The sequence below is a fragment of the Copadichromis virginalis genome, linkage group LG16 (genome assembly GCF_057382275.1).
Source record: "Copadichromis virginalis isolate Kocher_CV1m ecotype Utaka linkage group LG16, C_Virginalis_male_GT1.1, whole genome shotgun sequence".
In the NCBI taxonomy this organism is placed as follows: domain Eukaryota; kingdom Metazoa; phylum Chordata; class Actinopteri; order Cichliformes; family Cichlidae; genus Copadichromis; species Copadichromis virginalis.
In genome coordinates, this window is record NC_140633.1 from 9462927 (window position 1) to 9484122 (window position 21196).

At 42.2% G+C, this 21196-nt stretch overlaps 1 protein-coding gene across 2 annotated transcripts in view; it reads left to right on the plus strand.

The window, feature by feature from the left end:
* The window catches only part of pdia5 (protein disulfide isomerase family A, member 5), a 76432-nt gene that overhangs the window by 38600 nt on the left and 16636 nt on the right, over positions 1-21196 (plus strand). For both annotated transcript variants that reach the window (XM_085435175.1, XM_085435176.1), the window contains exons 8-13: positions 466-533; positions 3862-3953; positions 8351-8422; positions 10442-10578; positions 20022-20092; positions 20744-20907. In XM_085435175.1, the coding sequence (XP_085291301.1) occupies positions 466-533; positions 3862-3953; positions 8351-8422; positions 10442-10578; positions 20022-20092; positions 20744-20907 (604 nt within the window). The remainder of the gene's footprint in view (positions 1-465; positions 534-3861; positions 3954-8350; positions 8423-10441; positions 10579-20021; positions 20093-20743; positions 20908-21196) is intronic.

Here is a 21196-nt window from a genome sequence, read left to right on the forward strand (position 1 = left end):
AAAACAAAAAAAACTAGTTTCACTTTCTAAGAATATAAACTAGAAATAAAGCAACAGATTATCGCTGTCGCTCTTTGTTTGGCAAAATTGTTAAACAATTAAGCCGCAGCGTCTGTCTGAACGTCAGACCTGCTGATCACTTTGCCAGGATAAGAACAGTCGTTTTTGTTCAGCACGCAGTTAATTGTTGCCTCTTATTGTTGTTCAATAGAAAAGACTTCACATGGATTTTTGTTTTTTTTGTTTTTTTGTTTCCAAGCGCTGTGCTCGATTATCCTCAGTGCATCATATCTTTCACAGCAGATAGCATACTGAGAGCTGCTGTTTACCAGGGGGAAAAATCTCCTAGCAGATGATGGAAAATCTTTTGACAGTCGTATAGATTATCATATAGCTGTCAGAGCAGTGTTCCCATTGAGTTCTCTGTAATAACCTCTGCTTCTCTCCTTTGTATTTTGGTTGCAGGGTGCGGCGTTTGTAAGAGAATGCAGCCCATTTTTCAGCAAGCGGCCACGGAGACAAAAGGGAAATATGTAAGTGTGCTAAATCTGCCCCTCAGTCAGTGGGCCCACTGTTGTGTTGCATCACCTGTCTCTGATCTGCAGCCCAGTCATCTTTGATGCTCGCGCATTAAATGAGATGTGTCAGCAGCGAATGTCAGGGATGTGAAATCTGCAAAAGGTACAGACAGACCAAATAAGGTATTTCCTGCAGGTTGTGTTTCCTGCAAAGACGATCTCTCGGGCACAGTACCTGATCAACTTTTGCACCATGTGTTGATTTAGTAGCATAATAACTCAGATGACCTTTAAAAGGCAATTCGAAGGTCCCTATCCTCTCTCTGCTGATTAATTAAGATTTTACCTGTGTTTTGATTGCACAGCAATATGTTTCGAATGATTTTAGCATTTTTAAGCAATGTACAGGAATATGCTGTAGCGGCAGACCGTGTTATGTTTTTTATATGTACATAATTTACATGTTTAGAGTAGTGCTGTTAAAATTACATTCGTTAAAATGACGTTGATGCCATAACCGCATTAACGCGGCAAATCTCCGTTAGAGAGTTAACGCAGATCGCCCTGTGTGCTAACGTGTTGACGCCGTGCAGCGTTAACGAGAGATTTGCCACGTTAATGTCATTTTAACGAGATTAACGCTGACAGCACTAATTTAGGTCCTGACTACTTTTTCCTGTAGTTTTCATCACTGGTGGGAAAGTTTCTTTAGTCTTTTTTTTTTTTTAATTATTATTTTTAACAGTACTCGTGTCGTTTGCATGAGAAAAATATTATCTCATAAACACTTGTCCTTCAAGGATCACATGAAAAGATAATTAACTGCATGTTTGTTTCATCATCAAGCATGCATTCGAGTAGCGAACATTTAAGCCTCTTAGCTGGGAACTGGTACACTGTTTGGGTGTGTGCACGTGTGTGCGAGGCTGAGATAGGGTGAGGGAGTGCGCCTGTACTTCTGTTTATAAGTGAATGCTGAATTGGTGGTCAGCCAAGTCGTATCGCACATTTCTCGCCTCCGTGTCGTGGCACAGGAAGGCACAAAGGTGACGTCTGAAGTTCTGCATCTTGTCAGGGTGAAATAGCTGAAAAAACACAGATTCGTGTGGGGATGTGTTTTGATTGTATTGTTTCAGCTTTTTAGGTTTCTTCTGTGTTCTCTCTCAGTACCGGTTGTGACATATAACATGATTTTGTCAGAGCACCGTCCTTTAAAAGGGAATAAGGCATAGAGTTTGTCATGACTCATACACATTCCTCTCGCTATTTTTTTTGCCATGAGCTGTGTTTGGTACAATATTTATTACAGAGGGAACCTGGGATGCTCCAGCTGTTTGATTTATATCAAATAACCTTCTGTACTGGAGAAATATTTTCAGAACTTTTTACTCATAAGCAGTGGAGTTAGGGACTCTCAACCGTGTCAGTGTTGCCAACTGTATCTGGAGCTAATTTTTACTCAGCATATAATTAGAGGTCGTTTTGAAAAACAAAATATTCTCTCGTGTTACATAATGATGTTTTCTATTTTATCCCCAAACAATATTACATGATAAGATGGAATGCTGTGCAGAAGTCTTGAGCCAGCTCTCATTTCTGTGCATTTTGTTAGGATGTGTGTTCTCTGTCAAAATGATCCCGCACTGCTTCACTAATGTTGAGGTCCAGCCTCTGGGGAGGCCAGTCCGTGATTGACAGTGACCCACTGTGTGTGCTTTTTTCTATCCAGGTATGCTTTTACTTCATTAGCAGTGTGTTTGGGATAATTGCCAGTGTTACATGGCTCAAGGGAAGGCTAAACCATGCTGCCATTCAACTAGCTTTTAGTAATGTGAAATATAACAAAGGAGAAAGAGGAACAAAAAGAGCTCGGATCCTTGGCTAAAGCAAACAGAAGAGAGGGACGACCATGAACCAGCCAGTTAGTTGGCTAGAAATGAGAGCTGGCTAGTTCTGGTAAACTAGACGAATAGACACAAAACCACAAACGGCTCAACCCGTGTCTAATAATAAACAAAGCTGTAAAAGCATCGGTGCTGATGGAGGTCAAGACGGCAGTTACAAACCACCATCCGCCACCTTCTTTGGGTTTTTTTTCCATCTGGCAGCCAATCAGCACTAAGAATAAATTAGATATGTGAGAGAGGAAGTTAATGAGAATGATAATAAAGACAGTAAATAACAAATAATGTTTTTTAAAATATCAACATGATGATCACGGCACTGAGGTCGTGCTGAAAAATGACACTGTTGCCAATCAGGTGCTTTCTAGATCTGGCGGTACTTCATCAAGTTCATGATTTTTTTTTTTTTTCTGGAGCTTTAAGCCACAAAGAGCCTCCACTGTGTTCTACAGATGGCTGTAGACACTCACTGTTGAGCCTGTCTACTGACTGACAATGATTTGAAACCAAAACTACTACTTTGGATTCATCACTCCATCAGCCCTGTTGCCACTGATTTTCAGCCTTATCTCCCCGTTGCCTGTTTAATGCTGAAGTGATTCGTAGGTCTGTGCAAAGGCGCTTAACAAAGGAAAAACAACATTCCTCTAAAAGTAGTCTGGTATAAGAATTGGACTGAAAATGAGTGAAAAAGCATCCAATGTCTTAAGAAAACCTTTAGATGATCTGTAGAAACCCTGGAGAAAGCCTGGCTGCTTGGAAGAAAAATAGAAATAAACGAATAGTGGCTCAAGACTAGGGATGGGTATCGTTTAGGTTTTATCCGATACCAGTACCAAACCGGTACTTTTGAAACGGTGCCGGTGCTGAACCGGTGCTTAAAGAATGGAGAACACAAACTTTGTCCAAAAACCTCATGTTTAGCTGTTTTTTTTGTAAAAAGATAACAATGTTAGCCTTTTCTGCAGCTATGGGGCATATATGGCATCACTCTTGGCTGGAAGCAGTGCTTAAACAATGGAAAAAACACAAACTTTGTCCAAAAACCTCTCATGTTTAGTTGTTTTCCACTTTTTCTTTGGTCACCGAGCGGGATCCTGCACATATTTTCTTTATGTGGGTGTCTAAAATAAACTGTGATTCCTTTTTTAATATAGCTCAGACAAATCACATTCTGTCTTTTCAATTAAAAAGTCAGCAGGAAGTTTATAGCGGTGGTGTTTGATTACGGCCTGCTAATTAACAGTCATTGCACCTGTGTTGTTTCGCAGTTTACACTTGGAGTAATCCGTCTTTGTTCAGTTTGGAGCCCGCCGATGACGACTGACCTGTCTCGATGTTTGATGTTCTTGCTATTTCTTTTCTCTCTCTGCCGTCATTTTGCTTCACATCTTTGATGGCCCATGTCTCATTTTCCCTTTCATATCATTTTTCTTAAGGTCCTAGCAGGAATGAATGTGCACCCAGCTGAGTTCGACGGCCTCAAGCAGGAGTACGGCGTCAAAGGCTACCCAACCTTCTGCTACTTTGAGTGAGTCGAGTCCTCTCATCCGTTTCTTTTTAGGCTTAGTCCCTGACTTCCAAAGCTCAAAACATCAGAGTAGGGCCACTTCAAATAGAAAGTGCAGTCTCTGCCCATTTAAACAGCAAGCAGGCGTGATGGCAGCAGACTCGCAGCTTGCAAAGGGTGACCCCTTAAGGTTTGCAGTTCTTTCGTGCAGGTGCAAAGGAGAAAGTTTCTGATGAACTTTGGGATCCTCTGGCCTCATCCTTGAAAATGTACACTCACAGGAGGTGGTTGCTACTGTCAGGGAATAAGGAGAACACATGGGTGTTGGTGTATGGTTAGCAGTGAAGTAAAACTGAAGGGATAATTAGTTGCTTGACCAAAAAAAAAAACAATTCTTGGCATTTAAAGTGTTTAAAGTCCTGCTTGAACATATATTTATTGCCACAGTCACTGAACCACTCTGCAAATAGGCACTAAATCATTCATCTGACGTCACTCTAGGGTACAGAGATATTGGCCACCAGGGATGCAAAGAAGTTTGGGCTTCGGTCTCACTAGATAAATGGCTCTAACTGTGAACTCATGGAGGCCCAGCTTCCACTCTCACAGCCTTCACTTCAGAGGTTTGGGCAAGCTCATGGAGCCCATTGATCTTGAGTTGCAGTTCTTCATCATGTTGACAATGCATAACAAAAGTAACTGTCTTCCAAAAACGTTACTCTGTGTTGCACTGTGGTGTTTGAACAATCTCCATCAGTCAGTCGCTCATTCCAGGATCTGCACTGTTACCTTCCTCAGGGCAATTTCTTATATCCGTAGCCCCTTTAGGTCCAACACCCTTCACATCCCAGTGGCCATGCCATAGGGTGGGCAGTACTGTGACAATGTATACTGATACAAAGGTGGTTGATCATGTTAAACACCAAGAATATGTTTAATATGATCATCTCAGACACAGAGAGAAGCTCCACCTATTTGTTTTATTTTGTTTTGTTTTTTTGCGAGGAGCTACGGAAGAGAATTAGGGCCACTGGGGAAAAAAGTGGGCATGTCTTATTTTTTCTTCTTTTACAGAATTCTCAGATTAAAGTCAGAATTCTGACTTTAATCTGAGAATTTTGACTTTTTCCTCCAAATTATTTTTTCTCAGAATTCTGAGAAACTTCTGACTTTTTTTCTCAGAAATTTTTTCTTTAATCTCAGGATTCTGGAAAAGAAGAAGAAAAAAAAGACGTGGCCACTTTTTTTTTTTTTTTAGTGGCCGTAATCCTCTTCCGTAAGGGGCATCCAACCAGGAGAAAATCATCTTAAATGGAGATGAATCACAATGTGTTGTTCAGAGTGCAGGCTCATGATAAGATGGTTTTGGTTTGTGAATCATGGAAAAACTTCTTTTGTAGAGTCCGAGAATAAAAATGTGGAGCCAGAAAATTAGCATAACGGGTCCACTTAAAGCTAATATTCAAGCATAACAGAGAAATGTTGCGTTGCCTACTTTGTCTTAATAAAAAAGTGAACTGAGTAACTTAAGGTTTCTTTGGACAATTTCGACAGGGCTTATTTAGTTAATGTGAGATTGTAGTTACCTGTCATTGGAAGGCTTATGATCCCGAAAGTCATTTGCGTATGTAGTAGAGAAGATCTATGACTTTCAAGGGTCATTTGGACTTTAAGCGCTGCTCAAGGGCCAAGTAAAATATTATTAGGCAGAATTTTTAAGCACAAACTCTGATTGCCTAATTCACCGGCTTGCCCTGTAACAATGCACTGCACTGTAACAGTAAGTGAGTAAAGTTTAGCTCTTAAACTGGACAGCCCTTCATTATTTCAGCCTCCCTGTCTTCACAAACACGGCCCTCTGATGTGAAGCGAGCCGTTGCATTGTTTCACACAGCGCCGTTGTCTATGCAAAGACTGCCTCTGGTCCTAATAAAGGCAGCGTTTTAAATTATTAAAATGGTCGACTAAGTAAATGCTTTTAATATGCTGTAGCAGAGTTTTTTTTGTTATCTTTAACAACACCTTAAGGCCACATGTGACATTGATTTAGCACTCTCTTTTAGGTGTTGGAGAAATGTATGCTGCTGGCAATCTGATAACTTCAGATTACTGCTCAGCGCTAGTGTCCAAATATGAATAGACACACAAAATCACAGCTTGCGGCCACATACGCAGCAGGAATAGAGAGTGTGACTGATAGTGTTTGTTAATGCAGACACCCCCACCCCACCCAGCTGGAGCCTCTCTGCACTGTCCACATATTTACAGTGTTGTTAACTAAGTGCTCCCACGCTGTTCTCTGCTTGTTTTGGGGTTTTTTTAAAAATATGTTTGCATTTTTTTTTTCTTGCAATGCAATAGACACCTGGAAGGAAAAGCAGCGAAATTATGTCATGCAGCGAAGGTCAGCTGGGGATCAAGCCCGTAGGCATCGCTGTTTTGTGGGGCACGCCCTAAATATGAGGCTACTGGGGTGCCACCGTGCTCTGCTTCTTTATGTCTCCTGCACTGGCTTTATCATCCTTATTTCCACATTAAACACTCTCTCATTCCAGTCTGGCCTTTTAATTAGACTGGGACTGATTAAGTGCCTGTGTGTGTGTGTGTGTGTGTGTGTGTGTGTGTGTGTGTGTGTGTGTGTGCTCTTGCCTTCTTCCTGTTTGTGTGCACTTCTTTCTATCTCGTGTGTGTACTGTGTGTATGCAGGTACACGGGCATGACCAGCACACTTGTGTGTAGCTGAGCCGGAGCCAGTCCGTTAGCTGCGAGTGCATTAGTGTCAGCACACGGCTAGCTAACGACCATCCGAGCCCATTGGCTTCAGTAATGAGCCCCTCACTGATAAACAGCAGCTAATCACTGCAGGGTAAATCAGCATCAGCACCGTCGGAGTTATCTCTCCATTGCACCCGTTTGCAAGACCAAGTTTTCAAGGTCTTTTAGGTTTTCAGTTACACAGATTAAGAAAGCTTACTCCCCCAGAGTTACAGCACACCTCAAGTTCCTGTCGAATATTCAAACAAAAACCTGGAAGTCTTTCGGCTCCTTTGTCCTTGCCGCGTCCTTTTATGGAAATGCTAGAGACTGTTGGCTAAATGACATTTATTTAAAATTTCCTCTCTTTCTACAAGGTTTCGGTGTACTTTACAGCAGCAGAGATAAAGCAAGTGAATATAGAGTCGGTCATAAATCTCGCTGATTGAATTCCAAGCAGCCACTCTGTGCCGCAGAAGTCGGGTTACTTAAGATGCGAGTTTTAAGCTCCAAATCCACAGAGCGTAATCATGTATCACCTTTTAATAGTGTCCGCTCTGTATTTGGGGAGCTGTAACTGCAGTCGTCACCACCTTCTGTGTTTTCAAAATCACCCTGCCCAGAGCCAGTAACTACCCACATTGATCCTTCGACATTGGGCTGAGCCGCCATGTCCGCTTCCCAGCCTTGGTTTAGTCACGGTGAATGCAGTAGATAAACTCATTGCTATGAAGAAAATCTGCTTAGGTTTTGAATCTGTCTTTCAGACTGTGAGGCTGAAGAGAGGCCTCGAGCTCATTTCAAATGCATTACGTCGGGTCACTTGCATTCCTTATGTGCACTTTTTAAGCTGAACTTCAAGACAGAGAAAAGAAATTTCAATCTTGTTAAAATTTTTGTCAGAGGCGCAGCTCTCTAAAACATCTGGCTTTGAACTGGTTGCGAAAGGCCCGACTCAGCTCTTTGTCAGAGACACTCGGTGCCATCATAACTGTTTTTTTTAAGATCCTGTCGCACATGACCTGGATTACTGCGACACGACTTTTTCAGTCCCGACTGAGATGTTGTTTCAGCCTCATCTAACAAGAACTGCTGATCAAAAGATGCATCCCAGAAAATAAGTCTTTGTTTTCATTTTGACTCAGTTTTAGCTTGAAAAACATCCAAAAACATCCAAAAGTTCAGTATTTGTTCGTTTTTTTAAAAGAAAAACCTTTGCAAGTTTTATATGTCAGTTTCTTTCCAAATAACTGAAAACAGCACTTATTGAGGCATTATTATCAAAGTAATACCGCATGCATAGAATCAATAAATCTGATATAAACCGCTTAAAAGATTTGCAGACTTTGCCTTAAAATAAGGTTTTTTCCTCCATCTCATAAGTCCAAAAGCAAAGCATACTGAACACACTGACCATTAGTATTGAGCTGAGCTTTAAGAACTGCTGGTGATGTTTTTAGAAGGCATGTTTTGGGTGGGGTGTGTTTTTAAAATTAAATGCAGTAATGTTGCTGTAATGCAAGTTGTTATGTTTACAAAAAGCATCAAATCACAGACGTCTTTGGCAGTGGTTTTCAAACTCACATTGCCAAGTCGTCATTCTGCCCGTTGCTGAAGTCTGCTTTCAGAGACGATCTGGTTTTCATGCTCCTTTTGTCTCTTAGGAAGGGGAAGTTCCTTCACCACTACGAGAACTACGGCGCCACAGCCAAGGACATCGCAGACTGGTTGAAGAAGTAAGTATGGTCCCTGTCACTTCATCTACTGACGATTTTAAGTAGGACCAAGCAGAGGCTTGAAGACGCCCGGAGGAGTTTTAACTAATAAAAACGACACGATGAAGCTTCTGAACTCAAGTCTACCTTCTGCCTCTAACAAGTACCCCCCCCACCACAAGCACACAAACACATCTTAAATGTCAGGCATCACCTTTTCCTTTTGCTGTGCTCTTTCTCACAAACGCTCTCCTCTCTGCTCACCCTGACTCACCTTGCCACAGTGTCATCAATCTACACCTGCTCCGTTCCTGTCTCATTTTTCTTTCTCACCTTGGCTCACACTCTGCCCGTAACCCCTCCGTCTCTTACTGGCAGAAAAGTCGCAACTGTCCACAGGCCTGCAGCCAGAGGGCACAGAGCAAGGCTTTCACAGCTATCGCAGGAAACGGAGCGAGACAGGCAGGGGATGTACTCCGTGTGCCTCTGGGCTCTTATTAGCCCAGAGGCAGAACTCACCATCTCCACTCCTAGACTTTGACTAACTTGTTTATTTAGGACTCAGAGACTGATTTAAAAGCAGTGAGCCAGCTGGCTAAAAAGTCTAATTGCAGCTTATATTTGAGTAAAAAGTTTCTGTTACCTGAATATGCACGAAATGACTGAATTAATATATTAAATCTAATTAATTTTAAACTAATCATGTCCTTAAATGTGCTGCACACAACCACCACAGCACGTAGAAGCTAGTCTCCAGGCGCTTCACATAATAAAAGTAAGAGTTTACAGTATTTTAGGGAAGCAGAGTGTGTAAGCACTTGGTGACAGTGGGGAGGAAATCTTTTTAACTCGAGCAGAAGCAGGCTCCAGGAGAGAGTCTGTCTGCCTTCACCAGCGTAGCTGATTTTCACAGGAATATGTTCCATATGGTTTAAAAAAAAAAAAAGAAAGAAAGTGGAAAAAGCCTCTCCTGCAAGCACCATTACATTTGCAGTTTTTCGTGTCATACTTTTTTTTTTTCTTCATCTGAGATGCTGCACGAAAACGGGAAAAAAGGGGTTTTTGAAGTAAACAGTGCTCAGAGATTTTTCCAGAAGAGTCTATTGTCCTCTTCCTGTAGCACTTTTAGCCGCTGATTTATTTTTCTTTTCTCATTTATCAGTCAAACTTCACATCCTAAATGTTAATGTTGTCATTTTGTTCAGATTCAGCTGTCTCCGATTTTTTTTAATACCCACCTCAGTAGCTTTCTGCGCTCTTTTCTCACTGGACTGAGAAATGCCCTTTGCTGTTTGCACTGACGGGATTCCTACACCTGCCGTAATGAATACAAGTATTCTGGGGGTTGCAGTCAGAAGCTGTACTGAAGCTACTCTGTTGAATTAGTGAAGCCCCTTCCTTTTGTACGCTCCGCTTTAGTCTCTTGACCTCAGCTTGGTGCGCAGTCTGAATTTGTTCATTGAAAGTGTAGTGTCAAGAATAAAAAAGTGGACACAGAAGGAGAGGTAAGAGTTGGTATCCTTGGCGATTATATCTGAGCAGCAAAAGATGTCGTCTGATAAATCTTAAGTGTTATCACTCCCTGATAAACCTTGATCCAGAGCTTTTTATATATCACAGCTGTGTATTAGATAGTTGACGTTGCTGGAGGGTTGTTTTTAGCACTCGGTTTTCACTGTTCTGGTGTTGTTAAATATATCAGCCTCGCTGGCTTCAGTGCACTGGCTCAGGCCAGAGCGTGTAACGATGAGGAAATGCGGCAGAGGAGGGCCGTGTATAACAGTGAGTGTTTATGCTGTAGCCACTCGTTCTTGGAACTGGAGCAGTGTGCTCCACCACACCCACAAAGGTGGGGCTGCTTTTGTCCAGATGTGTGTGCGCGTGTGCGCTTTTGTGACATACTGGGTGGAGTGTGGGCTGCAGCTGTGTCTGATTATATTTAATTTTTCTTTACACAGATTACACATAAGCTGGACTGTCTCTGCTTTTCAGTCTCACCTCTGTTGCCCTTGTTGTCCCCCCCCCCCCTTCCTGTTTTAGTCCTCAGCCCCCCCAGCCGAAGACCCCTGAAGTCCCCTGGTCAGAGACAGACTCTGCGGTCTTCCACCTGTCCGATGAGTCCTTTGACAGCTTCCTGGAGGAACATCCTGCTGCCCTGGTCATGTTTTACGCCCCTTGTGAGTAAAAGAGCAAAAGAGCACGGTCTATATTTATCAACTGCTACACGTAAAATATTGTTATGTAAATGATGCACTTTTTCCCCCACTAAGAGCTGTTTTAAATTTAAGCGAGGTCCAGAGTTCTTTTAAACTGGTTGAGGGGGATGTAATCGCTCGTGTTACAACTGGGGGGTTCGTAAAAGTTACTTCAGCACTCGCACTCAGTGAAGCACTTTTTCTTTCTTTTTGGTGCTTTCTTTCACTCAGTGTTTGATCAGTATTGGACCAACAGTTGATTATAGCGTTTATACGATGGCAAAACGTTTTTGTTTGTTTGTTGCTGTTTTTTTTGGCCCAAAGCCAGAACCCAAAGAAGTTAAATATTTCACACTTTTAGCCGTCGGGAAGATAGATCCGCCTCGCTTCGAGCTGGTGTGTTAGGGCAGCTGTCTCTCACTTGCTGCAGAGATGCACCCTGGGTATAGACAGAGTGGCAGAGGGAATTAACCGTTAAGCACTGCGGTTACGCTCGACTACCTTCAATTCTGACGATACGCTTTGCCAGAAAAGTTTTTCGCTTGTAAAGGGCAAACATGAGCAGTCTGTCAAAACATCTAGCAAAAAGTCCAACGGACACAAAGGCACAGTTGTCAGAGGGCTAGCTTGCGTTTCCTTTCTCGTTGCTATAGTTACTGTAGGATGTGTATGCTAAACAGCCCAGAGCAGCCCACACCTTGTTTACTGATTTTACAAACGTAGGTTAACGATTAAAAATAACCACAATAAGTAATCTAAGTTGAAGTAATCTAACGAAAGTAATCTTCCTGCGCAGTAAGGTCAGACGCGCAGATTTAATCTGCCCTGACAAACAGCTAACTCCCATTCTCACTGTTTCTCATGAAAATGTAACAAAATATCAACACTTGGGAGAAAGAGCATACATATGGACACATTCCACATTTGACATTAAGGAAAATAAGAAGCTTTGTAAAGCGTGTGGATTTTAACATTTTATAGTTTAGTCTACTATAATCGTTTCATAGTTATGCGGTGGCTCTGAGAGGCTAAACGGACTGCAAATTAAGAAAACACCAGCAATAAGAAAATGCTGCGAAAGCACACAAAACACAACGGAAATGAGAAAAACGGAAACAGGAGAAAAAAAAACCAAAAACAGAAATAGGAAAAAACATATTTCCAAAAGCACAAGGGAATTGTTTCTGGGGAGACAATAACCTGACGGACCAGTTGCAGGAACCAAAATATGCTAAGAATTGCGCTGGGAGACAGTGAAGTGGAGGATCTATCATTTTTGTGAGGAAAGAACAGATGAGAGGTCAGTGTGTTAGCCTGACTATTAGCCTAAAAATCCAGTAGTATATGAATCATGAGATTAAAACACACTTACCTAGCATGTTTTGGTTCCTGGAACTGGTCCGTCAGGTTATTGTCTCCCCCTTTTGCAGTGTTTTTCTTATTGCTGGTGTTTTCTTAAGTTGCAATCCGTTTGGCCTCTCAGGGCCACCGTATACTTAGTTGATTAAAACTGAAGTAATTCAAACTGAAACTAAATGACATTTTACACTAAAGCCTCAGTCCAAGCTAACTCTGCACTCATAGTCGCTTAAAGTCACTGAATGTCATTGACTTTCTCTAGTCTTGGGTCGCCCCGTTCCTGCTAGCTGTTAGCTGCTTTCTTTATGGTTTCCCTTTATGGGGGTTTGTTAAAGTACTGAATTGATAAAAATGATACGAGTCAGAGTAGAAGAACCAGTAAAATCTTCACAAAATCCCAATCTCAGTGGAAACTAGTAACATTTGTAGGAAGGGTCGTTGTTGAGGCTGTTATTGAATGTGGTCCCATGAAAAGATGGAGTTTAGGTTCAAAATCACTTACAAAGCCCATGATGGTCGTAGTGAAGGAATCGTTAATGTAATCAAGTCAGATAATGCAGCACATGTGGTACTTGTATATATTAATACATGGAGCGAATGATTTCAGCAGCCTGTCAGAGGAGCTCCTCATTCCTTCCTGCACTGGATAACATTGTGCTCTCGCACGTCCTCTTGGGTCGAACTGTTGTTTAGTCACATAAGTAACATCACTGTTTGACTGTCATGCTCAGTATTAACAATCAGCTGGATAAAGTAACCGAAGGCCGATTGAAAAATGGAAAACAAACTCAAAGACAAAGCGGCTGCAGTAAGTTTCGCTCTTTTGCCCAGCTCGCTCGCACACAAGCTCATCTTCGCAAACCAACACTTCATTGTTTCCATGTGGCTGACATAAGCCTGCTTGTCATCTTTATTCACGCAACATACTTCTGTTGTTACACAGAAATTTGTAAACATGCCAGTTTTCTGTTCAGTAGCTTAGATCCCAGATTGCTTTGCTTTTGTGAAGCCCTCCTGCGTGTGAGGGGGAGGCCAAAAATAGCTTTTGTAATCAGTAAATGTATCACACACACTTTTTTTTTTTTTTAAATAATGGAAATTTATTCAATTTGATTTGACTGTTTTTGACCTTTGTTTTTGTTTTTTTTAGCTACCTGTATGCTTTGGATCACATCACCACCTCCTGCTGTTTACCCCTGTACTCTCTTTCGTCTCTGTAGCTGCTGCCCTCCCTCTGTGCTCATTTTAGACTCGCCTCTGTTAAAATAAACTAATCAGTATAAATAGGATCCTTTAAAGTTAGCTTTAACTATAACAAGGATTCATTGCTTTCACATTTGATCTGATACTTGCTGCAGAGCTTCATACCGCCTGGTTGCTGGGAGCACTGCACTCAGTCCAAAGGGCAAACAGGAGCCCCAGCTGTGATTAAAAACATATCCGTGATACTAACACTGCGGGTGGACCCATTCCCTGCTAAAACTCAGTAATATTTTGCAATACTAAACCCTGTATGTAAATTAACTCTAGCAGTTTCACTAAAGAACTATTGATGCACATGAGTATAGACAAAAAGCATTTGCATTGCACTGCAGCTGCAAACCTTGAATATGGACACTTACTGTGCAAGTCTGGGTTCGAGATGGCGTTTACAACTAAACTGCTTGATTGCTTTGATCCTGGCTTTGATCTCTTTAATGCTTTTAAATGTGTACATTCCCACAGACACACTCCATACTTTTGTAGTAGTTTTTAGTTTTCCCAGAAGAGTGTAAACTGTCAAAACTATAGAAAACAGGGATCAGTTCAAAATGAGTTGCCATTAAAGATGTTAATATAGTTTTCTCAATTGTGTAATTTAGATAAGGGTTAATGCAAAGCACAAGTGTCAACACAAGCTGTGTATGAGGTATGATCATACAGGTCATATGTAATTATTCCAGGACTCCAAACATTAAAATGGAAGCAGTCCTACAGTCCTGAGACTTCCTGTGTGGCTGTTTGGATCATTCCTTTCTGTCTACCTACACATGCGCCAATACTGGATAACTCCAGTGTTTCAAAACAATGGAAGCTAGATTTGGAGAGCAAAACGGGTGATAAGTGAAAAAGTGTTTTGTGTGTGCTGTATTTTGGCATGCACCACAGTTCACGTTCCCTTTCCCTAAACCCTTGAGGTTACAGGAAAATATGGTGTTGACAGCGTCATCCTGGGGGATGAATTCACAGAGCATAATTAACAAAATTAGGAAAAAACAAGGTGCATATGGACCCTGCAGGCTCTATTGTTGTGTCTTTGGCTTGTAGCCAGAGACAAAGCCCTCCTATAAATATATATATTTAAATATATATAAATAAAAGTTGATTTCTCCTTTATCCATCGATTTTCTCCCATTTGTCTGGGACAAGGAGGTAGTAGCCTAAGCAGAGAGGCTCAAATCTCCCTCTGCCAGCAGAGAGATTTCATCTTTCCAGTGTTTCTTGGGTCATCCCAGGTCTTTGCTGGCTTGGAACATCTCGCCCAGGAGATGCCCAAAAGCCATCCTAGTTTCAGCTGGCTCCTTTCGATGTGGAGGAGTAGCGGGTCCATTCTTTGTCCCTCGAGATGACTGAACTATTCATCCCATCTCCAAGAAGAAAGCCAGGTGCTCTTCAGAAAAAACAGTTTCCACTACTTGTATCCACGATTTTAGTCTTTTGGTCACTACCCAAAGCTCGTGATCATTGCCTCAGAATTAGAGGCGCTAATGCACCAGAGTGAACTCGACTCCACCACCTGTTGAAGCCAACAGAACTGAATCATCTGCAGACATGCAAGTGGTCAAAACTTAGAACCTGGTCAGACTTCATGGACCGGTCTCAGAATAGTAGCTGGGCTTGAAATGGTCCAGAGAAACAAGAGACAATGGCATTTTTTATTTGTTTTATTGTTGTTGTTATTGTTATTTTAATGGGCAGAGTCCTGGGACTTCATTGATTATACATGTTTGACTTGAATGAATGACTTTTCAAGCAGGTTTTATTTGATTGTCAGAGAAGAACAGTTAAAATTTCCGGTTTCTGTCTTTTGCTGAGGAAGAAAGCTGAAGAGTGCAGTCTTACCTGGGTTTTTGCATTTATATTGAATTGCCTATTCAGGCTTAAAGCTGCAATAAACTCTCATAGTTTTGCTTTTATTGATATTTACTAAGGCGTCAGGCACCATGGATTACGCAACATAGATTCAGGAATTATTTTATTGTCTTTAGTTTGTGGAGTTGTTTAAGTAAGAAAATGCTTTTTCTTTTTTTTCCTTTTTTTTTTTTTTTTTTTACCCTGAGTGTGCATAACAGCGCTGAAAGCAGACTAATCCTCCCTCTCCAGATGTGGTGTCACAGCTTCACAGATGCTTGTGCTGCACTTGACTCACCCTGTGGACAGCAGCCAGTCACCCACACACACTCCAATCAAGGGCAGTCAGCTGAAACAAGTGGCATCAAACATTTTCAGCGCGCACACGCGCACATACCTGTGACACATCAAATGCATATTTCACACCGTGACAAAACATTTATTACACACAATTACACAATCGCTCTCTCACACACACACACACACACACACACACACACACACACACACACACACACACACACACACACACACAGAGCATTGGAGCTTCGGTGCAGTTTCTTAATGGCCCTGCTTTCAGAGTGAGATTAATGGCCTCCCAAACACCACCATCAGCTTTCATTCTTGTCCACCTTTCTCACCGTCCTCTGTACGGTGCACAGCAGGGGAGCGAAACCTCCAAACGAACCCTCTGTTTCCCAGAGCCGGCCTCATTACGTCCCCGGACCAAAAACAAACATTGCTCATTGTTGTTTGTTCAGATTGTTGTTCCAGCTGATATAGCTGTAAATGACATGATAATGTTTGGTCCCAGACGATTGGGCTTTGGCTGGCTTAACGGGTGGTTCAGAAGCAGCCGCAGGTCAAGCTTACCCCTGCAGTGGGCACAGACGAGTTGACCTTACAACACGAGTTGTCCTAACACATGTAACGTTTCCTGTGACACAAACACCTTTTCACCTTTCTCTCTTTTTCGGTGCATTTCAGTTTGTTTTGGGGGTTTTTTTTATAATAGCTGCAGTGATGTGGAGCCAGGGTGTTCATTTTTTTGACTCTGATCTCTTCACCCCCACATACACTCTGAATCAGCAATATTTCTGTATTTTCCTGTAAGCTCCCGCCCTCCCCTACACACACACACACTTGCACACACACCGACCGTGGCCCTTATGCACCACTTTTTCCCGAATGCCGAGCAGGGATGACGCAGAGCACAGGACGGACGTTTGCTTTTGTCTCTTACTCATCGCTTTGAAGGGTCAGACAAAGTCCTTGAAGTCACTCTGGTTCTCTGGTAAGCCTCAAAACAATCTGCATGATCACACACTACAGTCACTCAGTTGAAAGAGAAGCAGCTTTTCTATCCCACAAGGCATATCACACTTGATTTATAGCTTGCGCCAGTGCTGCATTGTATATTGAAGAAAGAAATTCCTGAACTGTTATGACAAGGGCAATTTAACAGGTTTGGAAAAGCACCAAGTTTGTTTCATGCATCTGTGCACAACAGCACTGAGCACATTCACACAAGCGCTCATCCCTGATCAAACGGCATATTCATAAGATCTTAAGACAAAGCGTCTTGTACACTGGGCGATAAATTACTGTGTTATATATATTTAAAAGTTGGTTGTTTTTTTGTTTTTGTTTTTTTATTGTTTTTAAATCTACAAATAAAATGTTTGCTAGTCACTCACTGCTCATGCAACATTAAATGTACCGCTTACATCAAACACAGTTTATTTACAGCAAGCTATACGCTGCAAATTGTGTCTTCTGCTTCTCGATGAAAAAAGGGTTTTTGGTAAAACTGAGATTTGTTGTGATTTATAACGAGGGGTTGATGATCTACTGAAAGTTTCCAGAAGCCTGATCACAGATTGGCTCTAATGACTATTTGTTTTAAAACTTGTAACTTTTATTGCATTTAACATATCAGCCATGCTACAGTGTTTTAGTCCAGGACGTTTTTGGAAGGTATTCCCTCCCACTCGTTGCCAGATTTGGTCTCATCAGCCACAACATATTGCCAAAACATTATAACTAAGCTCACATAGCTTTGTGGTTCTGTTTTTCTCATGTGGGTAATCTTCCCCCCCCCATTGCCACGGCTTCCTTTTGTAATAGATTTTGCCATATTTTCTCCCATCTAATCGTCAGTCCAGGGAAAGATGTACCTTTATAGCCCTTATGCAACACTTGTTCCAAATCCCGAGCAGGAACAACGCACTTGTGTTCTTCCTCTCTGTATACAGCCATTTCATTTGGTGCACCTGCTCAACTGCCTGTCAGTGAGCGTTGGGGCTCAAGAGGTTAAGTGATTGTAAATGAGGCTGTTGGTGCCAGCTTGAAGCAGATGGGCTACAGCAGCAGAAGACCAGACCGAGGGCCACTCCTGTCAACAGGAAACTGTAGTTGCGGTTCACACAGGCTCACCAAAACAGAAACAAACAATTACCTGGTTTGATGAGTCCTGGTTTCTGCTGCAACATGACCAAACGACATGAGTGCATGGATCTGCCTTGTAACAATAGTTTAGGCTGCTTGTCCAGTGTCAGGGTGTGAGGTTTATTTTCTTGGCAAAATTTATTCTCGTAGTACCAACTGAGCGTTCTTGTCACACCACAGTCTGAGTGCCTTTGCTGACCATGTCCATCCCTTTCCCGCTTCCACCATGACAACGCACCATGTGACAAACCCCATTTCAAACGTGTTGCTTGAACATAACGGTGAGCCTCCACAGTCACCAGATCTCTATCTAAACGAGCGCCTTTGGCATGTGTTGCAACTGGAGATTTGCATCATGGATGTGCAGCTGACAAATCTGCAGCAGCTGTGTGATGCTGTCATGTCAACATGGAGCAAAATCTCTGAGGAAAGTTTCAGTAGAGAAAGTTGTTTTAGTAGAGACAGATTATTTATGACTCTGTTAAAATATTTGTCTTGACTTAATTTGTTTTCATTTTTAAAAGACCCAATAAAAACCCATCAGTGTGGATGTAACCACAATTTTCTTACTTGGAGACAAACACACTCAAACTATACCTTGTGCACAGATCCCTGAGAGTGGAACATGTAGTAAGCAATCAAATATGACTTAACTCTCCTTGCAAACATGATATACTCTTGCTGCCTCGCTTACAGTTTCACCCTCAGCATGCTAGCCGTGCACCCTCTGGCAAACCAGGGTGAAGCAGCAAGACACCAGAGAATTACACGGGTTGGTTGCTTGATTCGCCCAGACAGCTCTGAGCGCGTAATGCTCTGCAATCTCTGCAGAGCATTACGCGCTCAGAGCCAATCTTCTAGGGTTGAAGGTGTTTCTTGAGAAATGTAAGCGTATGCTTTGATTAGATTTAAGAGATGATTTCTTGTTCTTGTCTCATTCATGTGACTGTTTTAGTTGACTGGTTGAAGGAGCTGGGTTTTGTTAGCTGGCCATAGATTCATCAATAATGATTGGAATAAAGGTATGGGGCGATCGTGGCTCAAGAGTTGGGAGTTCGCCTTGTAATCGGAAGGTTGCTGGTTCGAGCCCCGGCTCGGACAGTCTCGGTCGTTGTGTCCTTGGGCAAGACACTTCACCCGTTGCCTACTGGTGGTGGTCAGAGGGCCCGGTGGCGCCAGTGTCCGGCAGCCTCGCCTCTGTCAGTGCGCCCCAGGGTGGCTGTGGCTACAATGTAACTTGCCATCACCAGTGTGTGAATGTGTGTGTGAATGGGTGGATGACTGGATATGTAAAGCGCTTTGGGGTCCTTAGGGACTAGAAAAGCGCTATATAAATACAGGCCATTTACCATTTACCATTTAAAGGGGTATGTTTACCACTGTGTTGCATCACCTGCTGTTTTAGCAACACTATAGGAATGAGAAAGCTTGGTCTGTGTGGAGACCAGCTGTTTTAGTTTTGAAAACAAAATGTTAAGCCATCGTCCCTACAGGATATCTTTTGTTTTCTTTTTTTATTTTATTGCGCGGCACTTTTTCTGTACTGCATCTCGGATACAGTACTATTATGGATGGTGAGCTACTCTGACGGTTTGTGTCTTTAAATGGAGTGACACAGATGCTGATATGTAGTACTCTTTGCTTCCAGAAATGGTCCTGAGCCCATATCAGTTTAATCCACTGCCTGAGGGCCCAAAGGTCTCAGTCAATACTTATTAAGCTTTCCAAATTCCTTCAATCTTTTATTTATTTATTTTGGTGATGTAGGCAATAAAATCTGCACACTTTGTGAAACATTGCTTTTGAATTGCTCCCATCTTTACCTCTGAAGTACTCAGCCTCTCAAGGTTGCCATTTTTTTCAGTAGCCAGTCAAGTAAAAACAATGTTAACTAATTAATATTTTTAAAATTATTTTCAAATCCTTTCGTTCTGATTTGAGTTATGTTTAAATGGCACACTTTGTCCTTTAACCTCCTAAGACCCGAACTCTTCCACGGCATGCATTTTTAATTTCTCTTTGATATTTGGGCTGATTGGGACCTGATGAATGTAAAAACAAAGAATCACCGGATTTTTTTTTTTTTTACCCGATGTTTGTTTCTAAGAAAAATGAGAGCCACATATGAGGATATTCGTTTTAAATTTGTATAAAACAGAGGCAGTATAATGTCCTCGTAGGTGGATATCAGGCACTTGGAGAGCAAAATTGAGTATTTTGGTCTAGACAACCCAAAATGTGATGTCCACATATGTGGACGCCGGGTCCTAGGAGGTTAATGTTGTTCTCTGTGCCTTATCTTGATTATAATGAGCACATGTTCCTGTAAAATACAGATATTCTTATATCTAAATAGCCGCTTCTGAGGGATTATTTAAAACGTATTCAGGGCTAGGTTGAACTGAAACACTAGCAGATGTTGTTATTTTGTTGATTTTTCTTTTTCTCCATTTGCTGTCTAATCCTTCCGTCAGTCAGCCTCTAATGTGCATTTTTTAACTCTTTAGGGTGTGGCCACTGCAAGAAAATGAAGCCAGAGTACGATGAAGCTGCTGAAATACTCAACAAGGGTGCAGATGTAAGTCTCTCGACCTTTCTTTGTTTGTTTACAGCATGCATATCTACAGGCCTGTGTGCTTCATATCTCAGACTCTACTGAGCACACACCATCATGTGTCATTAGCAGATCATAATACAGCTTGACACGCTGGTCAGCCTGTCCAACAGCCCAGCTTTTGATGTGTTTCTGATTAGTGGGCCGTGTTACTCACCTCTCCTCTCCCCCCATTCTGTCCTCAGTGGTAATCTAACACTCCCCAGCCAGGGGCAGGGCCTATAAAACTGTAGCCTGGTGACTGTAGCAATTATCTCACCCGTGAACGTCCCCCCGGCCCGGCGCTTGGACCTTGTCCTTGTGGCTTTCTGCCCAGCACTGGAGGTCAATGGGAAAAGCCTGCACATTATCTAATTCGAATGGACGGGAGCCACTGTCACCCTGAGCTCTTTAGACCCAGCGTATCATTATTTTTCCCCCCTTGTTTTTCTGCTAATGTTACTGATGTTTCTAATGCAGTGCTTTTTTTTTATACACAGATGGCGTAATCTTTTTCCCAATGTAGCTGGTGTCATCAGATAGGCTAGACTGAGTGACCATTTATGCTCTAATTGAAGAGATTAGTCTATAGATCTTATTTTACCAGTGCCCTGTCTGCTTTTGTAACGTCTGCAGAGTCCGGGTGTTTTGGCAGCAGTGGATGCCACGGTGCATAAGGCTGTGTCGGATCGCTTCAAGATCTCTGGTTTCCCAACGGTTAAGTACTTCGAGAAAGGTGAAGAGAAGTACACGCTGCCACAGCTGCGAAACAAAGACAAGATCATCGAGTTCATGCACAAGTGAGTCTGACGCTTAACCGACAGCTTGATCGCTTCAAAAGTTGAGCAGTTAAGTGAAGCACTGATTGGCCGTAGCACCGGCTTTTCAAGACTTCCTCCCACTGTGAGAGAATAATCTTTGGAAAGGGTCAAAAAGTAATGGACTTGCAATGACATCAGTCCAGCTGTGGCATCTGCAGGCTCCATAAAGTCATAGTCTGCAATCACAGGTCAGCAGACATAATTTTATATCAGGCTGACATAAAGTGTGACTCAGTGTGAGTTATATCACCGGTAGTTACATAGTAAG